Consider the following 18,837-nt stretch of genomic DNA (forward strand, 5'->3'; position numbering starts at 1 on the left):
GTCACCTCAGAAATGATTGGCACTCTTGATAAAGACGATCAAAAACAATAATGCATCAAATAAATAATACAAATACTGAGCTATATTGAAAAAACACACACTTTGGAAAATTAGAGAGGAATGTTATTTTACACTAATCCAATTGCCCAGAGTAAATATTTTTGTTTAAAAAGTAATAAAATAAATTCTCCAAAAATAATTCCTGAAGATTATTATAAATACATGCTTTATTTATTTTATTTTAAAAATGTTTAAGTTTAAGGAACTGTATTGTGGCCTTCCATGGCTTCCTGTTTCACTGGGGTATAAAAATGAGGAAACACCATGGTTCATAAATCAGGCAATGGGTACAAAAATAGCTACAGTTGAAGTCGGAGGTTTACATGCACTTAGGTTGGAGTCATTAAAACTTATTTTTCAACCACTCCACAAATTTCTTGTTAATTAACAAACTATAGTTTCTAATTTGTGCATGACACAAGACATTTTTACAACAATTGTTTACAGACAGATTATTTCACTGTATCACAATTCCAGTGGGTCAGAAGTTTACATACACTAAGTTGACTGTGCCTTTAAACAGCTTGGAAAATTCCAGAAAATGGTGTCATGGCTTTAGAAGCTTCTGATAGGCTAACTGACATCATTTGAGTCAATTGGAGGTGTACCTGTGGATGTATTTGAAGGCCTACCTTCAAACTCAGTGCCTCTTTGCTTGACATCATGGAAAATCAAATGAAATCAGCCAAGACCTCAGAAAAAAATGGCAGACCTCCACAAGTCTGGTTCATCCTTGGGAGCAATTTCCAAATGCCTGAAGGTACCACGTTCATCTGTACAAACAATAGTATGCACGTATAAACACCATGGGACCACGCAGCCGTCATACCGCTCAGGAAAGAGATGCGTTCTGGCTCCTAGAGATGAATGTACTTTGGTGCGAAGAAGTGCAAATCAATCCCAGAACAACAGCAAAGGACCTTGTAACGATGCTGGAGGAAACAGGTACAAAAGTATCTATATCCACAGTGAAACGAGTCCAATATCGACATAACCTGAAAGGCTGCTCAGCAAGGAAGAAGCCACTGCTCCAAAACCGCCATCAAAAAGCCAGACTACGGTTTGCAACTGCACATGGGGACAAAGATCGTAATTTTTGGAGAAATGTCCTCTGGTCCTATGAAACAAAAATAGAACTGTTTGACCATAATCGCCATCGTTATGTTTGGAGGAAAAAGGGGGATGCTTGCAAGCCGAAGAACACCATCTCAACCTTGAAGCACGGAGGTGGCAGCATCATGTTGTGGGGGTGCTTTGCTGCAGGAGGGACTGGTGCACTTCACAAAATAGATGGCATCATGAGGCAGAAAAATTATATATTGAAGCAACATCTCAAGACATCAGTCAGGAAAGCTTAAAGCTTGGTCGCAAATGGGTCTTCCAAATGGACAATGACCCCAAGCATACTTCCAAAGTTGTTTCAAAATGGCCTAAGGACAACAAAGTCAAGGTATTGGAGTGGCCATCACAAAGCCCTGACCTCAATCCTATAGAAAATGTGTGGGCAGAACTGAAAAAGCATGTGCGAGCAAGGAGGCCTACAAACCTGACTCAGTTACACCAGCCCTGTCAGGAGGAATGGGCCAAAATTCACCCAACTTATTGTAGGAAGCTTGTGGAAGGCTACCTGACACGTTTGACCCAAGTTAAACAATTTAAAGGCAATGCTATCAGATACTAATTGAGTGTACAGTGCCTTGCGAAAGTATTCGGCCCCCTTGAACTTTGCGACCTTTTGACACATTTCAGGCTTCAAACATAAAGATATAAAACTGTATTTTTTTGTGAAGAATCAACAACAAGTGGGACACAATCATGAAGTGGAACGACATTTATTGGATATTTCAAACTTTTTTAACAAATCAAAAACTGAAAAATTGGGCGTGCAAAATTATTCAGCCCCCTTAAGTTAATACTTTGTAGCGCCACCTTTTGCTGCGATTACAGCTGTAAGTCGCTTGGCGTATGTCTCTATCAGTTTTGCACATCGAGAGACTGACATTTTTTCCCATTCCTCCTTGCAAAACAGCTCGAGCTCAGTGAGGTTGGATGGAGAGCATTTGTGAACAGCAGTTTTCAGTTCTTTCCACAGATTCTCGATTGGATTCAGGTCTGGACTTTGAATGTGATGAAAGAAATTCACATTCTTAAAATAAAGTGGTGATCCTAACTGACCTAAGACAGGGAATATTTACTAGGATTAAATGTCAGGAATTGTGAAAAGTTGAAATGTATTGAAAAATGAAAGTTTAAATGTATTTGGCTAAGGTGTATGTAAACGTCCGACTTCAACTGTATTTATTTACCATTTACCACTATTAAGATAACAATTAATACATTTAAAACCACTGGAAAGGAAGTGTTGCTCGCAACTTGGGGTAACCAAGTATCCAAATCCACAATTAGACTCAAGTTTGCTAAACGGCATTGACACTTGGATTGGAACCAGGTGCTATGGTCAGATGAGAGGACAATAGAGGTCTTTAGCCACAGAAACCAATGGTAATGCATATGCAGAAAATAGCCTCATACCTACTGTAAAGTATGGTGGTGGATCGTTGATGTTATGGGGATATTTTGCTTCACTGGTCTTGGGGCATCTGTTAAGCATTATGAACTCTACCAAGTACCAGGACATTTTTGCAAAAAACCTGGTTGCCTCTGCCAGAAGGCTGAAACTTGGCCGTAAGTGGATCTTCAAAGAAAATCCACAAAGAAAGGATTAATTGACCACAAACTCAACAATTTGCAATAGTCATCTCAGTGTCCGGACTTGAACCCCATTGAAAGTCTGTGGCTTGAATTGACGAGTGCAGTCTATAAGCACAGACCGAAGAATATCAAGGGTCCAAGACGAATGGTCCAAGCTCCCTCCCAATGTGTTTCATAAACGTTTTAGAAAAAGTCTCAGTGCCGTTATCCTCACAAGGGGAGGGTGAATAAAGCATTGAAAACAGGGGTGCCAATCATTTTAATACCTTCCTTTTTAGAAGAAAAAAAGATTCCTTGCAAAAAAATTATCTCTGAGTAATACTATAAAATAATTGTATTATTACTAAAAAATAATACTATAAAATATTAATCCCAAATGTTTTTGAGCATTCAATATAGCTTTTATATATGGTATTAGACATAGTATTATTTGTTGATCTTTATCAATGGCGCCAATAATTTCGGAGATGACTGTAATATCCACATCAGATATGATAATAAGCGTCATTGTAATGAATGTCATATTTTTTTACTTTGCATAAAGAGAATCACAACTACCATCCTATCAGCCAGGAGGGGTTACTCTCAGATATGCTAGAGGCTGATTTGGGACTGGGTGTATGGGCAAATTATTTTTTTTTTCTCTCTCTCTCTCTCTCTCTCTCTCTCTCTCTCTCTCTCTCTCGCTCTCTCTCTCTCTCTCTCGCTCTCTCTCTCTCTCTCTCTCTCCACACACACACACACACACACACACACACACACACACACACACACACACAACCCTGTGACCCCAACCCATCATACGCCTACACCCAGCAGTATCACCTTGCACTGAGATGAAAGGAGAACGAAGGGTATGTGTCTATTCCTCCGCAATGACCTTGTTCCCAAGACGAGTAAAACACCTGTAACCTTTACCCCCACCCCCCACTGAAGGGGTTACCAGCTGTGTGGGTGTGCTTATGTGTTTAAGTGAGTGTATCAGCTGTGGTGGGGTATGATCAATGAGTTAGAATGAGGTACAGTGGACAATGTAGAGCGGTTCACACAGTGTGTTTGCCCAGACCCAGACACCTTGTAGTAACCCTGAGGGAGCATGGGGAGGACAACCGTAGCAACACTCCCAACACCAAGGACACAAAGCTGGAATACCAGCCACACACACACAATTACAAAGGGACAAATTCTATCCTATATATAATCCAGTGTGTGGATGTGCATGTGTCCACGAGAGAGAGAGAGAGAGAGAGAAAGAAGGAGAAAGAAAGAAAGAAAGAAAGAAAGAAAGGAGAGAGAAAGGAGAGAGAAATAAAGGAGAGAGAAAGAAGAGAGAAAGAAAGAAAGGAGAGAGAAAGAAAGAAAGAAAGAAAGGTGAGAGAAAGGAGAGAGAAAGAAGAGAGAAAGAAAGAAAGGAGAGAAAGAAAGAAAGAAAGGAGAGAGAAAGAAATAAAGAAAGAAAGGAAAGAGAAAGGAGAGAGAAATAAGAGAGAAAGAAAGAAAGGAGAGAAAGAAAGAAAGAAAGGAGAGAGAAAGAAAGAAAGAAAGGAGAGAGAAAGGAGAGAGAAATAAGAGAGAAAGAAAGAAAGGAGAGAAAGAAAGAAAGAAAGAAAGAAAGGAGAGAGAAAGAAGAGAGAAAGAAAGAAAGAAAGGAGAGAAAGAAAGAAAGAAAGAAAGGAGAGAGAAAGAAGAGAGAGAAAGAAAGGAGAGAAAGAAAGAAAGAAAGAAAGAAAGAAAGAAAGAAAGAAAGGAGAGAGAAAGAAAGAAAGAAATAAAGAAAGGAGAGAAAGAAAGAAAGAAAGAAAGAAAGAAAGAAAGAAAGAAAGGAGAGAGAAAGAAAGAAAGAAAGAAAGGAGAGAGAAAGGAGAGAGAAAGAAAGAAAGGAGAGAGAAAGGAGAGAGAAAGAAAGAAAGAAAGAAAGAAAGAGAAAGAAAGAAAGAAAGAAAGGAGAGAGAAGAAGAGAAAAAAAGTGAGGGCTTCAGATGTTTACCAACACTCATGGGGAATTCGTGACAGTTAGACACATAATTAACATTAATCTCACAGGCCTACAGAAAATAGCACCAGGAAATTATTGGTGGCTGTGCTGTGTGAACAATTTGTCAAGGATTCAGTATGTTTCTCCTCTTTTCTCTCGTTCGCTTCTGATCAAAAACAGGACGACGTGTTCTATGGGAGAGGATGGTTTATGCCTGCTGGGATGTGAGGACTGGTCGGTGACCACAATAACAATTTGGGAGGCAGTCAGCTCTTCCCAATGGACCATAATAACCACAGCCCTCACACTACCAGCAGGGGAGAACCATCAGGAGCTGTTATGAGCTGTGTGTGTGTATTTATATAGTATGTGTGTGTCCATATGAGGCTCAGAAGTGGTTGCCCGTGTGTGTAAGTATGTATGCATGTTTGAAGCATCATAGGGGAGAGTGGGGTAAATTGAGCCAAAGGGGTAAATTAAGCAACCCTTGTTTCTAGGAAACCATACACAAAATTATTAATTTCACCAAATATTTAGGAAGAGGTCATCATTTCATGGAGTCTGAAGGGAAAAACCACATGGAAAAAGAGGTAAGCAAGTTAGGTAAAAAAAAAAAAAAAAACATTTTCACCAAATCAAAATAATTTATCATGTTAGAAGTTCCATGATGCTTTTATTTAAGCCAAAGTAGATCATTTTAAGATTGCTCTAAACATCAGTTTGGGTCTCTATAAGCTTCAATATGAGGTCCTAAACCTAGCATGAAAGTGCATCCTTGTATCTGTGTGGGCTAATATAGTCCAAATGTTTGCCTTAGGGTAAGTTGAGCCAATGGCCATGGGGTCAGTTCAGCCAATGGTCGAGCCAATGGCCATGGGGTCAGTTGAGCCAATGGTTGAGCCAATGGCCATGGAGTCAGTTGAGCCAATGGTCGAGCCAATGGCCATGGGGTCAGTTGAGCCAATGGTTGAGCCAATGGCCATGGGGTCAGTTGAGCCAATGGCCATGGGGTCAGTTGAGCCAATGGTCGAGCCAATGGCCATGGAGTCAGTTGAGCCAATGGTCGAGCCAATGGCCATGGGGTCAGTTGAGCCAATGGTCGAGCCAATGGCCATGGGGTCAGTTGAGCCAATGGTCGAGCCAATGGCCATGGGGTCAGTTGAGCCAATGGTCGAGCCAATGGCCATGGGGTCAGTTGAGCCAATGGCCATGGGGTCAGTTGAGCCAATGGTCGAGCCAATGGCCATGGGGTCAGTTGAGCCAATGGTCGAGCCAATGGCCATGGGGTCAGTTGAGCCAATGGTTGAGCCAATGGTCGAGCCAATGGCCATGGAGTCAGTTGAGCCAATGGTTGAGCCAATGGCCATGGAGTCAGTTGAGCCAATGGTTGAGCCAATGGTCGAGCCAATGGCCATGGGGTCAGTTGAGCCAATGGTCGAGCCAATGGCCATGGAGTCAGTTGAGCCAATGGTCGAGCCAATGACCATGGGGTCAGTTGAGCCAATGGTCGAGCCAATGGCCATGGGGTCAGTTGAGCCAATGGTCGAGCCAATGGCCATGGGGTCAGTTGAGCCAATGGTCGAGCCAATGGCCATGGGGTCAGTTGAGCCAATGGTTGAGCCAATGGTCGAGCCAATGGCCATGGAGTCAGTTGAGCCAATGGTTGAGCCAATGGCCATGGAGTCAGTTGAGCCAATGGTCGAGCCAATGGCCATGGAGTCAGTTGAGCCAATGGTTGAGCCAATGGCCATGGAGTCAGTTGAGCCAATGGTCGAGCCAATGGCCATGGAGTCAGTTGAGCCAATGGTTGAGCCAATGGCCATGGAGTCAGTTGAGCCAATGGTTGAGCCAATGGCCATGGGGTCAGTTGAGCCAATGGTCGAGCCAATGGCCATGGAGTCAGTTGAGCCAATGGTTGAGCCAATGGCCATGGAGTCAGTTGAGCCAATGGTTGAGCCAATGGCCATGGGGTCAGTTGAGCCAATGGTTGAGCCAATGGCCATGGGGTCAGTTGAGCCAATGGTCGAGCCAATGGCCATGGGGTCAGTTGAGCCAATGGCCATGGGGTCAGTTGAGCCAATGGCCATGGAGTCAGTTGAACCAATGGTCGAGCCAATGGCCATGGGGTCAGTTGAGCCAATGGTCGAGCCAATGGCCATGGAGTCAGTTGAGCCAATGGCCATGGGGTCAGTTGAGCCAATGGTCGAGCCAATGGCCATGGGGTCAGTTGAGCCAATGGTCGAGCCAATGGCCATGGGGTCAGTTGAGCCAATGGTCGAGCCAATGGCCATGGGGTCAGTTGAGCCAATGGTCGAGCCAATGGCCATGGGGTCAGTTGAGCCAATGGTCGAGCCAATGGCCATAGGGTCAGTTGAGCCAATGGTCGAGCCAATGGCCATGGGGTCAGTTGAGCCAATGGTCGAGCCAATGGCCATGGGGTCAGTTGAGCCAATGGTCGAGCCAATGGCCATGGAGTCAGTTGAGCCAATGGTCGAGCCAATGGCCATGGAGTCAGTTGAGCCAATGGTCGAGCCAATGGCCATGGGGTCAGTTGAGCCAGTGGTCGAGCCAATGGCCATGGGGTCAGTTGAGCCAATGGTCGAGCCAATGGCCATGGGGTCAGTTGAGCCAATGGTCGAGCCAATGGCCATGGGGTCAGTTGAGCCAATGGTCGAGCCAATGGCCATGGAGTCAGTTGAGCCAATGGTCGAGCCAATGGCCATGGAGTCAGTTGAGCCAATGGTCGAGCCAATGGCCATGGGGTCAGTTGAGCCAATGGTTGAGCCAATGGCCATGGGGTCAGTTGAGCCAATGGTTGAGCCAATGGCCATGGAGTCAGTTGAGCCAATGGTCGAGCCAATGGCCATGGAGTCAGTTGAGCCAATGGTCGAGCCAATGGCCATGGGGTCAGTTGAGCCAATGGTTGAGCCAATGGCCATGGGGTCAGTTGAGCCAATGGTCGAGCCAATGGCCATGGGTTCAGTTGAGCCAATGGTCGAGCCAATGGCCATGGAGTCAGTTGAGCCAATGGCAAGTAGAGCACATTTCCGTATTTTCTTGTAATGGAAGGCATCATCACTGGGATATGAGGTAACGTGTTTTTTAGGTGCGTTGAAAGATGGTTATAATTATTAAAGGACTAAATGTTTGTGATTCAGTACAGTGATTTGTAGGAGGTTTAATTTACCCTGCCCCGCGGCTCAAGTACCCCATCAATTGTATCAAGAGACCACTTTTTGTGGACAAGGTATGTTTTCAAAATTGTAATGTTAACATGAATTCTTTTATATTTCCAGGGATACACAACATCCTAAAATCTATGTAGATTGTCATTGTTAGAAATAATACCATATTTCTGTTGACGGAGTGATGCTGAATGTAAATAATTGAATTATCTTACCCCACTGTCTCCTACTGTTTCTATCACTATAATGTCCTCAAATCTGAAATCTCTAGAAATGCTCCTCCTCTTAACGGCTCATATCCCTGCATTGATTGGTCAGCTAAGGGTCCGCTCCATCAACCCTGCCCCGCCCCGGGACATCGCCCCATCGCCACCCTCATACCCAAGATGCATCGGGGGATAGGGAGGGAGGTTTGGAGAAGAGTGTGTGTGAGTGTGAATGTGTGTGTGTGTGTGGGGGGGGTGTCAGGTGAGGGGGAGACAGAGCGTCCTGGACCACATCCCAAACCAAACTCTTACTGGGGTGTGAAAGCTCAAATATAGCCCCTGCCACAGGAACTCATGTGAACATCAGACCCTCTCAATCCCTTTACGGCTCCCGCCGACCCCGCTCCTCCACATTCCAATGGGTAATCTGGAAAATACCGGCTTGGAAATATCAACCAACATTATCTCGACACGGCTGCTGCTCCACTGCCTCCCAACGCCATTCGCGGCCATAACCGACACGAAACTTTACACAGACCAGCCACGAAAGCTCCCTCGGGCGAAACCCAACCGTCGACATGACAAATGCTGTAGAAACGAAGGAACCGCACTGTTCCTTCTCCACCGAATGAATTGATTCTCCTTTGTTTACATGCTATGAAACTTGTGTTGGATGCCAGACCAACATTGTTCATAAAAGGAAACACTTCACATGCTCTGGGAATTGAAACCATGCCTCTGTAAAAGTCAATAGTGCCTCTCATTTGAATATGGTACGGGATAATAGGGAAATTGTATTTTGTGTTCCTCTGACGTGGTCCTCCAGTAAAGTCAGTGAACCCCAGACAGGAAGTCACTCTTGGTTAACTTGATGGGGAACGTGAAGCCCCACTAACCTTACATTTTTACCTTGTTTTACTCATAATGGAGAAGAAAAGAAAACACATTTTAGAGTGTTGATCTAAGATCAGTTCCCCCCTATCCATATACAGTTATTCATTATAATCTAAAACTAAACACTGATCCTCTATCAGCACTCCTATTCTGAGACTTTGTGAATACGGGCCCAGGTCTCTGACAGTGCTTGTCCATCTGTGAGTGCATGGTAGTGAGTTACAAGCGTGTAGAAACACCCTGCCCGCACCACGTACCTGCACGAAGCCACACATCACATGCTCCCCAAACATGGGCAGGCTAGGCCGACTCTCGCGGTACATGTGTAGAGTGTATATTGTCATGACGACGGGCTCTGTGGCGGCCGACTCGTCCGTCACTAGGATGTTGATTATGCTGTTGCCCAGGCCGACCGGGTAGTTAGCCGTTCTGTGGAAAAACAGAAGCAGAGCTTCTCAGAAACAATGTCCAGAGAGGTCCAGGGAGACGAAACACACATAAGTACAAGCACACACACAGAGCGTAGAGATGAAAACACACACACAGGATGGTGAGAGAGAGGACAGGGGGCTGAGGGAGATTATAGAATCATTCCTAAATGTCACGTTTAGCGCTATGTGTGTGGCCGTCTTACGTGTGTGTGTGTGTGTGTGTGTGTGGGTGTGTGTGTGTGTGCTTCTGTCCGTCAGAGGTCAATCCTCTGACCCCAGTGCTACTGAGTCTAATGGGTGCTAATCAGGGATTGGCTGCCGAGATCAAAGCTGCAGACATAAGAAACAGAGTTCTACAATCACACAGAGTAGAACTCAGAATGACATGGAAACATCCCCTGACCAAAACACTGGACTGAAAACACACATACCCAGAATTCAGATGCTATAACTAACTTACTATATTATATTATATTATATATTATATATATATTATATATACTATATACTATATTATAGACCTTAAGACTGGGCTGGTGTAAGCAATATAGGACAAGATCCATTTAACCTATGAAAGGGCTTGTTGGAGATCTAACTATATGACTGCTAACACCTTCCATCTCACTGAATGTGACCCAGGATACATTTGAAAGCCCAGCTTGTGACTCACAGGGTGAAAGGTCATGGCTGGGAGGGTCTCACCTAGGTCCTCTGTGCTCGTCCAGGTGTATGTGACAGGCTGGGCTGATGGGCTCAGGGCGGAGGCGTAGGGTCACCACGTCAAAGGGGACCTCAGCACGGTAGTCCTTCACCCAGGGACTGAAGGGGGGGCTGAGGGTCAGAGGGAGGTCTGTGTACAGTTGTCTGAGGTGGGGGTCCACACACCGCTCTGATACACACCACAGGGAGAGAGAGAGAGAACGGATTATGCACAGATAAAAAGGCTTGCACACGTCACACCGTACGCGGATCTAGCGTTCATCTGCCGGATCGTTCAGCGCGCTGTGTTTTAGGGACCACCCTCTGTATTTTTCATGCGACTGTACATGCAAAATTGGTGCGCACTCTAAATTACGTTCAGAGGTGTTAAGTACTCTCGGCCAGCAAACGCCATTGCTATGTCTGAGCCCAAAGATATTCAGGATACTGTTCACATTTATCCACCAGAAGGAGCATCAAAGAACAAAGATGGTTATTTAAAACACGCATGCTCAGTGTGTGTGTGTGTACGTGTTTATTAAAGTTAAAGACATTCACACCAACACACACACACACACACAATTATGTAATGGGAGGGTAAAATGTTAATACACATAGAGGAATGTTAATAACAAGGTCCACACGTGTTGAGCACAAGCCCAGAGAATGCTCGCTTTCTGTGGAGGCAATTGACTCTGGTGTGTGCCAACCTCAAGCAGTTTGCAGATTCAGGGGGCACAGTAGGGCCACATACCCACCCTACCAGCCCAAATTATTATTTTACCTTGGACACTGCAGCAGGACACTGCAGCAGAAGCGAGCTCATTCTCTGCTCTGTGGTTTGCGTGAGGCTACATCAAGTTTCCCAGGGAAGCTGTGAAGCCAGGGTGAAGCTGTGAACCCAGCTGTAGCCAATTGCATGATTGTGTTTAAAGAGTCTGTTATTACAGAATGTGAAACAATGTTGTGTATGTTAACTATTGCTAACTATTGCATGATTGTGTTCATGAGTTGTATGCTTACTGCTTTTCATTAAATCATGTATGGCTAAGAATATTGTTATGGCCTGAAATACATGTTGATCATATGGGCAGAATATTGTAGCCTAGGCCTATATGAATTCGTTAATATGGGTATATAAAGTGTGGTGTTTTGAAAGCGCCTCAGCTACAGCATTTGTTTGTCTGAAATGGTACAGTATGGCTTTTTAAATTCCGCCACGAAAACTGTCAATCATATTGTCTCGAGCTCCATGGCAAGCAGCCTGCCTCTCTGCTGACTGCGCGCAGACCACTCACTCCTAAAAAGTACTTTGGAGTTCGTTAAATACAGTGACTCTTAGTGGAAAGAAAACACATCTACCCTACCATTATTCTACCATACCAAGCAAAAAGGCAGTAACTGCTCATTTGGTCGAAAATTAGTTAATGTCATTTTTTCTACATGAAATACATGCTTAATTATGTGGACAAGTATACTGCCTCTATCGTATTGCGTTTGGGAGAAAATGAGGGTCATATTAGGAGCAACTGCATAAAGTTACTGTGAAACCATGGTAAATAAAAGCATTTTTTCTCAGTTCCACGATATGCTAGGTAGGGCAGTATTGTTGTCAGGGAAACACTACCGAACATTCTATGCCCCAGGAACATTTTACTGTCTGAAAAGGTACAGATGCTTCTGATGCGGCACTGTTTTTTTATATTGTCTGAAAGGTTATAAATTGTCGCGATCGACCCGTTACTGCCTCTATCGTATTGTGTCATATGTATGAAAATGGTTCGGTTAACTTGGAGATAATGCCGTCAGTGAGGGTTATGCGATATCGGCATTCGAAAGCATCGTATTCGATGCACTTCCAGAAGGACTTATTTGCGGTCTGTCGTTCCAGTTTGTTGGTGTAGCTTTCATGCGCCCGGATATTTTTTCCACGTACAGAGGATAACTTCAGGTTCCCTTGCCTGTTCTGCTCCTCTGATAATATGAATACTGAGGGTAGCAGTGAAATATTATTTTAAGAAGGATATTTTGATTATTAGCATAAGAAAGACTTGCAATTCGATTGCTGGACTGTCATAGCTATCCATCCAATCTTTTTTTAATTGAAATGTCGGCCTTTTACGAGATCAATTTTTTCTGCATTAAATGTTTTATTTTCATAACTGAACAAAATGAGTTATGCTATAACCTATAGATAACATTCTGCTCATATGAACACATTTATTTTAGGCCATATAAAGAAAAGCTATGCATGATGTAATGGCAAGGATCAAACAGAAACATTGTTTCACATTCTTTAATAAAAGACTCAAACAGAAATAGGCTATATAGCTGGCCTAACAGTTTCCCTGACAAATAGGCCTATAAGGAAACTAGATGTATATTGACAACGTTGAGTGAGCGAGAGGGTCTGTGCTCGGTGTTGTACCTTCCACAAACAGTTTTGCTCTGCAAAAAGACACGTACGCCTCCCAGTGTGGAGCTCTGGTGAACTCAGAGCGTCACATTTCAAACCATTGAGATATACAGCATTCTAATTCCAATCCATTTCTCTGTATCCCGTTGGTGAGGTGCTCCAGAGCCAGCCAATTAGCCGACACCTTGAGCACCGCCTCACCTCTGTCTCCAGGGAGGTCCTGGGAGCCTGAGTGTTGGTCCCACCCGGTCTGTGTCTCTGCCTTGTTGGTCCTATGGGAAACATGGAAGTCATTATTCAGAAAAGAAATGTCCCATTGGAACAGGGATTAATGGGAACATCCACTCAGTCATTCTGAGGACTTTCCTTGCAATAAAAAAAAACAAGAGTGGTGACAGACTTTAAGCCCTCTAATAAAAGTATTTCAAGCACATTCACAGTCTCACACGAACCAACTGCACAAATATGGATATAGTAAAAACACACATATGGTGATCAAACACACACACACACACACACACACACACACACACACACACACACACACACACACACACACACACACACACACACACACACACACACACACACACACTTTCCTGGCCAGCGTCAACATTCCAATTGGTTCCCTTTTGGCCTATATGAGGTCCAGAGGGGATTATCAACACTTGTTATAACCCTCACCCAATCAAAGTAAACTATACTGGCTGTTCTCCAGACACTCCCTCCTTTTTCTCTAGCCTGATAAACTCTCCCTTTTCTTCTTCTCTAGGCCGTCATTGTAAATAAGAATTTGTTCTTAAACTGACTTGCCTAGTTAAATAAAGGTTAAATAAAAATATGTATCCTCCACCCCTGTTTCCTCCATTTCCCACATCCAGCACCCTGTTCCCCCTTCCAGTCCTCTTCCAAACCCTTCCATCACCAACCCCTCCTCTACCCCTTACCATCCCCATTCCTCTACTACCTCCCATTCTTTCTTCCCATCATCCTCATAATTTCGCCTGGTTCCCTGCCCGTGAGCGTGCTACATGCTCCTAGCTCCGTGCTCAGCACCAGAAGTCCACCCAGCCCGAGGGCAGAGGGAGGCTGTGTTCTGAGTTCCAGCAGCCCAGCTCCGTGCCACAGCCATGGGAAGGATGGGAGGCCGGATGGGGCCTGCCAGTGGAGCCAGCACCCAGCCAAGCAGGGATTTAACCTAATTATGTTCCAGTCTGAGAGGAATGGGCATGAAGCTCCTCTCTCCTGCTACAGCCAGACTAACATACATGTGCCAGGGGCTAGTGAAGGGATTCTTAGGGGAGGTTGGGGAACGAAAAACATCCTTAAATTCAGCCAAGCTTTATTCCCCCAGCCCAGTCATTTGTCTGGTCAATTGTTTGGTCTATCATTTCCAAATATACGGAGAGTAAGACAACACCAAGGGGGAAGAGCAAGGTAACAGAACCTCATGTGAACTGATTGATGTGTGTGTGTGTGTGTGTGTGTGTGTGTGTGTGTGTGTGTGCACGCTTGTGCCCACCTGTAAGTCTGGTTCCTCTGCTCTGTATAATGAGAACAGATTCTGTCCAACAATGCTGAGAAATGTCGCCCACTCCCAGACTCCTCTGCTCTAGGGAACGATCGAAACAGAAAGTCTTGGATAGGAGAGCGCTCTGGAGAAGCTGCAGGATAAAGCTGGATATAGACTGGTTTTCAGTTACTGGGAATACAGAAAATCTAAATAACATGATTACAATCTGGAACCACTGTACCTGTTCTGTAGCATTGACTACGTTATGCTTTACAATTCATCTGGTTATATTCTATACAGTGCATTCGGAAAGTACTCAGACCCCTGCCCCTTTTCCACATTTTATTACGTTACAGCCTTATTCCAAAATGGATTAAATCAATGTTTCCCCTCATCAATCTACACACAATACCTCATAATGACAAAGCGAAAACAGGTTTTTAGAAATGTTTGCAAATGTATTACAAATAATAAAAATGAGAAACCTTATTTACATAAGTTTTTAGACCCTTTGCTATGAGACTCAAAATTGAGCTCATGTGCATCCTGTTTCCCATTGATCATCCTTGAGATGTTTCTACAACTTGATTGGAGTCCACCTGTGGCAAATTCAATTGATTGGACATGATTTGGAAAGGCACACACAGATGTCTATGTAAGGTCCCACAGTTCCCAGTGCATATCAGAGCAAAAACCAAGCCATGAAGTCGAAGGAATTGTCTGCAGAGTTCCGAGACAGGATTGTGTCGAGGCACAGATCTGGGGAAGGGTACCAAAACATGTCTGCATCGTGGAAGGTCTTCAAGAACAGAGTGGCCTACACCATTCTTTAATGGAATAAGTTTTGAACCACCAATACTCTTCCTAGAGCTGGACACCTGGCTAAACTGAGCAATCAGGGGAGAAGGGCCTTGGTTAGGGAGGTGACCAAGAACCCGATGGTCACTCTGACAGAACTCTGGAGTTCCTCTGTGGAGATGGGAGAACCTTCCAGAAGGACAACCATCTCTTCAGCACTCCACCAATCAGGCCTTTTTGGTAGTGGCCAGACGAAAGCAACACCTCAGTAAAAGGCACATGACATCCCACTTGGAGATTGCCAAAAGGCACCTATAGGACTCTCGAACCATGAGAAATAAGATTCTCTGGTCTAATGAAACCAAGATTGAACTCTTTGGCCTGAATGACAAGCGTTACATCTGGAGGAAACAAGACACAGCTCATCACCTGGCCAATACCATCCCTACAGTGAAGCATGCTGGTGGCAGCATCATGCTGTGGGGATGTTTTTCAGCGGCAGGGACTGGGAGACTCGTCAGGATCGAGGGAAAGATGAACAAAGCAAAGTACAGAGAGATCCTTGATCAAAAAACCGGCTCCAGAGCGCTCAGGACCTCAGACTGTGGCGAAGGTTACCTTCCAACAGGACAATGACCCTAAGCACACAGCCAAGACAACGCAGGACTGGCTTTGGGACAAGTCTCTGACTGTCATTTGATTGGCCCAGCCAGAGCACGGACTTGAACCCGATCAAACATCTCTGGAAAGATCAGAAAATAGCTGTGTAGCGACGCTCCCCATCCAACCTGCCAGAGTGTGAGAGGATCTGCAGAGAAGAATGGGAGAAACTCACCAAATACAGGTGTGCTAAGATTGTAGCGTCATACCCAAGAAGACTCGAGGCTGTAATCGCTGCCAAAGGTGCTTCAACAAAGTACTGAGTAAAGGGTCTGAATACTTATGTAAATGTGATATTTCAGTTTTAAATGTTTAATACATTTGCACAAATTTCTAAAAACCTGTTTTTGCTTTGTCATTATGGGGTATTGTGTGTAGATTGATGAGGGGAAAAAAACTATTTTTATCCATTTGCGAATAAGGCTGTAACATAACAAAATGTGGAAAAAGTGAAGGGGTCTGAATACTTTCCGAATGCACTGTAACAGAGAGTAATGTGGAATCGAGGTTTACCAGTTCAAATGGCCCTGGTGTCCTCAGCTGACGGAGGAACTGGAGGAGGAGGAGAGTCTGGTGTTCTGGCAGACAGAGACCATATGGCCCCCCACAGCCACCAAACTGACCAGAAACACACAAAACAAATTGTGAAGGTTAATGGAATTATTATGTTAATTATGGTAATTATGTTTAAAGGAGTCCATCGTCATTGCCCTCATAGTATTGAGTGCTTTATTAAGTCAAACACGGTTGTTTAGTACCCTCTGTCCATCGTCTGTCTCGGTGTGTGAAGGGCTCTTCCGTCGGGCCTGTCCACTGTGTGCTGGGAGCAGGAAGAGAAGAGCATCTTCCAGGATGAACTCTTTTGTGATCTGTCCGTCAAACCCTGGGTCCCTCAGCCCATCAAAGTGCAGGTCAGTCTCAGCCTTTCAGACAGGGATTAAGGGAAACATTTAGCAATGGCTTTCATTAAAGGGACTGCACTGAGAGTAAGCACGTTCTGCCACCTAGTGGATAAATGAGTTATTAAGGGAAATATTTAGCAATGGCTTTCATTAAGGGACTGCACTGAGAGTAAGCACGTTCTGCCACCTAGTGGATATATGAGTTATCTTAATACCTTTGGAAACGTATGAATGGGTGCCAACACAATGACCCGCTCCATTCCCTCCACCCTGACTCACACTTAGAGGTCTGAACGTATTGGAGAGGTGTAAGCAATGAGGGGAATTCAAGGAAGGAGTTGGTCACATTGAACTGAGACATGTCGGTCTTCCTAAGATGAGTACATGGAACAGGCTATACAGCCTACAGAAGGAAACATCATCATGTTTATTAGTGGCTCGGGTTATAGGCATGGAGCCAATGGACACCATGTTTGGAATCTGGAAAAGGGGGAAGGAATCTTTGGGTCAAACCAATTAAAATACTTCAAGGGAGGCCCTTTAAGTGTAATGGCTTTTATCACTGTGACTAGTTGTATCACGCAGTAGAATATTTCACTTCACTGGAACAAAGGAGCCTAACCCAAACCATGAAAAGCAGCCCCAGTCCATTATTCCTCCTCCACCAAACTTTACAGTTGGCACTATGCAATGGGGCATGTAGCGTTCTCCTGGCATCCGCCAAAACCAGATTTGTTCGTTGGACTGCCAGATGGTAAAGCTCTTCAGTAAGGCCATTATACTGTCAAAGTTTGTCTATGGAGATTGCATGGCTGTGTGCTCAACCTGTCAGCAACGGGTGTGGCTGAAATAGCCGAATCCACTCATTTGAAGGGGTGTCCATGTACCTTTTTATATATAGTTTATGTTGCTGTCTTTGAATGTTGCTAGTATCACAGTCTTATGGCGCCACCTCGTGACTACTCTAAAAAACATCAGTAGAGACCGGCTACAGTAGCAATGTGCCGACCCAGCAATAACCCCCTCTTACCTTCACAATGACAGGTAGAAGGGAACCACTGAACTGAAGAGTAAATGTCATCAGCTGGAAACACAGGAGACACCAGCTACAGGAGAAACAGTCACATAGACTAGTGACAATTCAGAATGATGCACAGAGATGAACAGTTGTGAGGTTGATCCAAGGCTGGCTAACCTGTGCCGAGAGTTAGGCTCCTCATTGGTCAATGCTGCCGCCCTCAACACCTGACCTATGACCTCCTTCACATGGTCCAATGCCTCATGGGACGCAACAGGACCCAGCTGCTGGAGAAGAAAGGGCTTGAGCTGAGAGAGAGAGATGAAGAGAAGGAGAAAGCAAGGGTGAAAAAAATAAAGACAGAAAGAGCGAGAAAAAGAGAAAAAGCGATAGAGAAAGAGAGAGGGTGGATAAAGAAGATAGAAAAGTTTTGTCAGTGTTAAAAAAGTCTGAAGAAGTTCAAGTCTGTACCCAGCAGAGTTGGATAGAGTGCAACTTAATTGTAACACCTCAATATCAATCAAGGCAATAACTGATTTGCGCTCGTATGGAGAGATTCCATGTAAATGTAATATTTAAAAGGGATTGATCACTTGCTACGCAATGCTGCGGAAAAATAAACACTTAATACTCTGTTCCAAAAGGTGGCGGTAATAGTCCACATTCACTAATCCACAACCCCAGCTATGATATGACAGAAGAAAAAGTCAACAACTCTCACTCTCAGTCCCATCACACATTACATCTCATGGAGCTAATCAGGTTAGATTACATTTCATCTGACAGAGACAGATTTCATTTGAGATAATGCCAATAGGGTGCCAGTGAGTGACGGATGGACAGGGTTGGGAATCAGGCATTACTGTGCTCAAATCCGAAGCATGTGGTGTGGTTGGCTAGTCCACAATAACACATGCACTGGCATACACGCACGCACGAACAAACACACACACGGAACAATATTAACAGGGCCTTTTAACTTCTTATGGCTGCAGGGGCAGTATTGAGTAGCTTGGATGAAAGGTGCCCAGAGGTGCCCAGAGTAAACGGCCTGCTCCTCAGTTCCAGTTGCTAATATATGCATTTTATTATTAGTATTGGATAGAAAACACTCTGACGTTTCTAAAACTGTTTGAATGATGTCTGTGAGTATAACAAAACTCATATGGCAGGCAAAAACCTGAGAAGAAATCCAAACAGGAAGTGGGAAATCTGAGGTTGGTCGATTTTCAACCCAGATTGATTCTATACTTACTTTGACAAGTTTGGATTTGTGTACTAAACACCCTAACAAAAGTAGCTACTACAATGGACATTATCGAACAAATCAAGCATTTGTTGTGGAACTGCGATTCCTGGGAGTGCATT

At 44.3% G+C, this 18,837-nt stretch overlaps 1 protein-coding gene across 4 annotated transcripts in view; it reads right to left on the reverse strand.

The window, feature by feature from the left end:
• LOC110490750 (cadherin-like and PC-esterase domain-containing protein 1) overlaps window positions 1-18,837 on the reverse strand; it is a 66,510-nt gene that overhangs the window by 21,651 nt on the left and 26,022 nt on the right. For 2 of the 4 annotated variants that reach the window (XR_016486779.1, XR_016486778.1), the window contains exons 7-14: window positions 17,647-17,777; window positions 17,482-17,557; window positions 16,308-16,472; window positions 16,063-16,167; window positions 14,101-14,190; window positions 12,780-12,850; window positions 10,166-10,352; window positions 9,290-9,461 (exon numbers count right to left, since the gene is read on the reverse strand). Coding sequence is in view for 2 of the 4 variants with exons in the window: in XM_090200448.1 (XP_090056574.1) it covers window positions 9,290-9,461; window positions 10,166-10,352; window positions 12,780-12,850; window positions 14,101-14,255; window positions 16,063-16,167; window positions 16,308-16,472; window positions 17,482-17,557; window positions 17,647-17,777 (1,062 nt within the window). In the remaining 2 variants the exon portion in view is untranslated. Of the gene's footprint in view, window positions 1-9,289; window positions 9,462-10,165; window positions 10,353-12,779; window positions 12,851-14,100; window positions 14,256-16,062; window positions 16,168-16,307; window positions 16,473-17,481; window positions 17,558-17,646; window positions 17,778-18,837 lie in introns of all 4 variants that reach the window. The other 2 variants (XM_090200448.1, XM_090200447.1) reach the window with 1 other exon arrangement.

This window comes from Oncorhynchus mykiss, chromosome 15 (genome assembly GCF_057628025.1).
Source record: "Oncorhynchus mykiss isolate SJ-2025 chromosome 15, ASM5762802v1, whole genome shotgun sequence".
Lineage (NCBI taxonomy): Eukaryota > Metazoa > Chordata > Actinopteri > Salmoniformes > Salmonidae > Oncorhynchus > Oncorhynchus mykiss.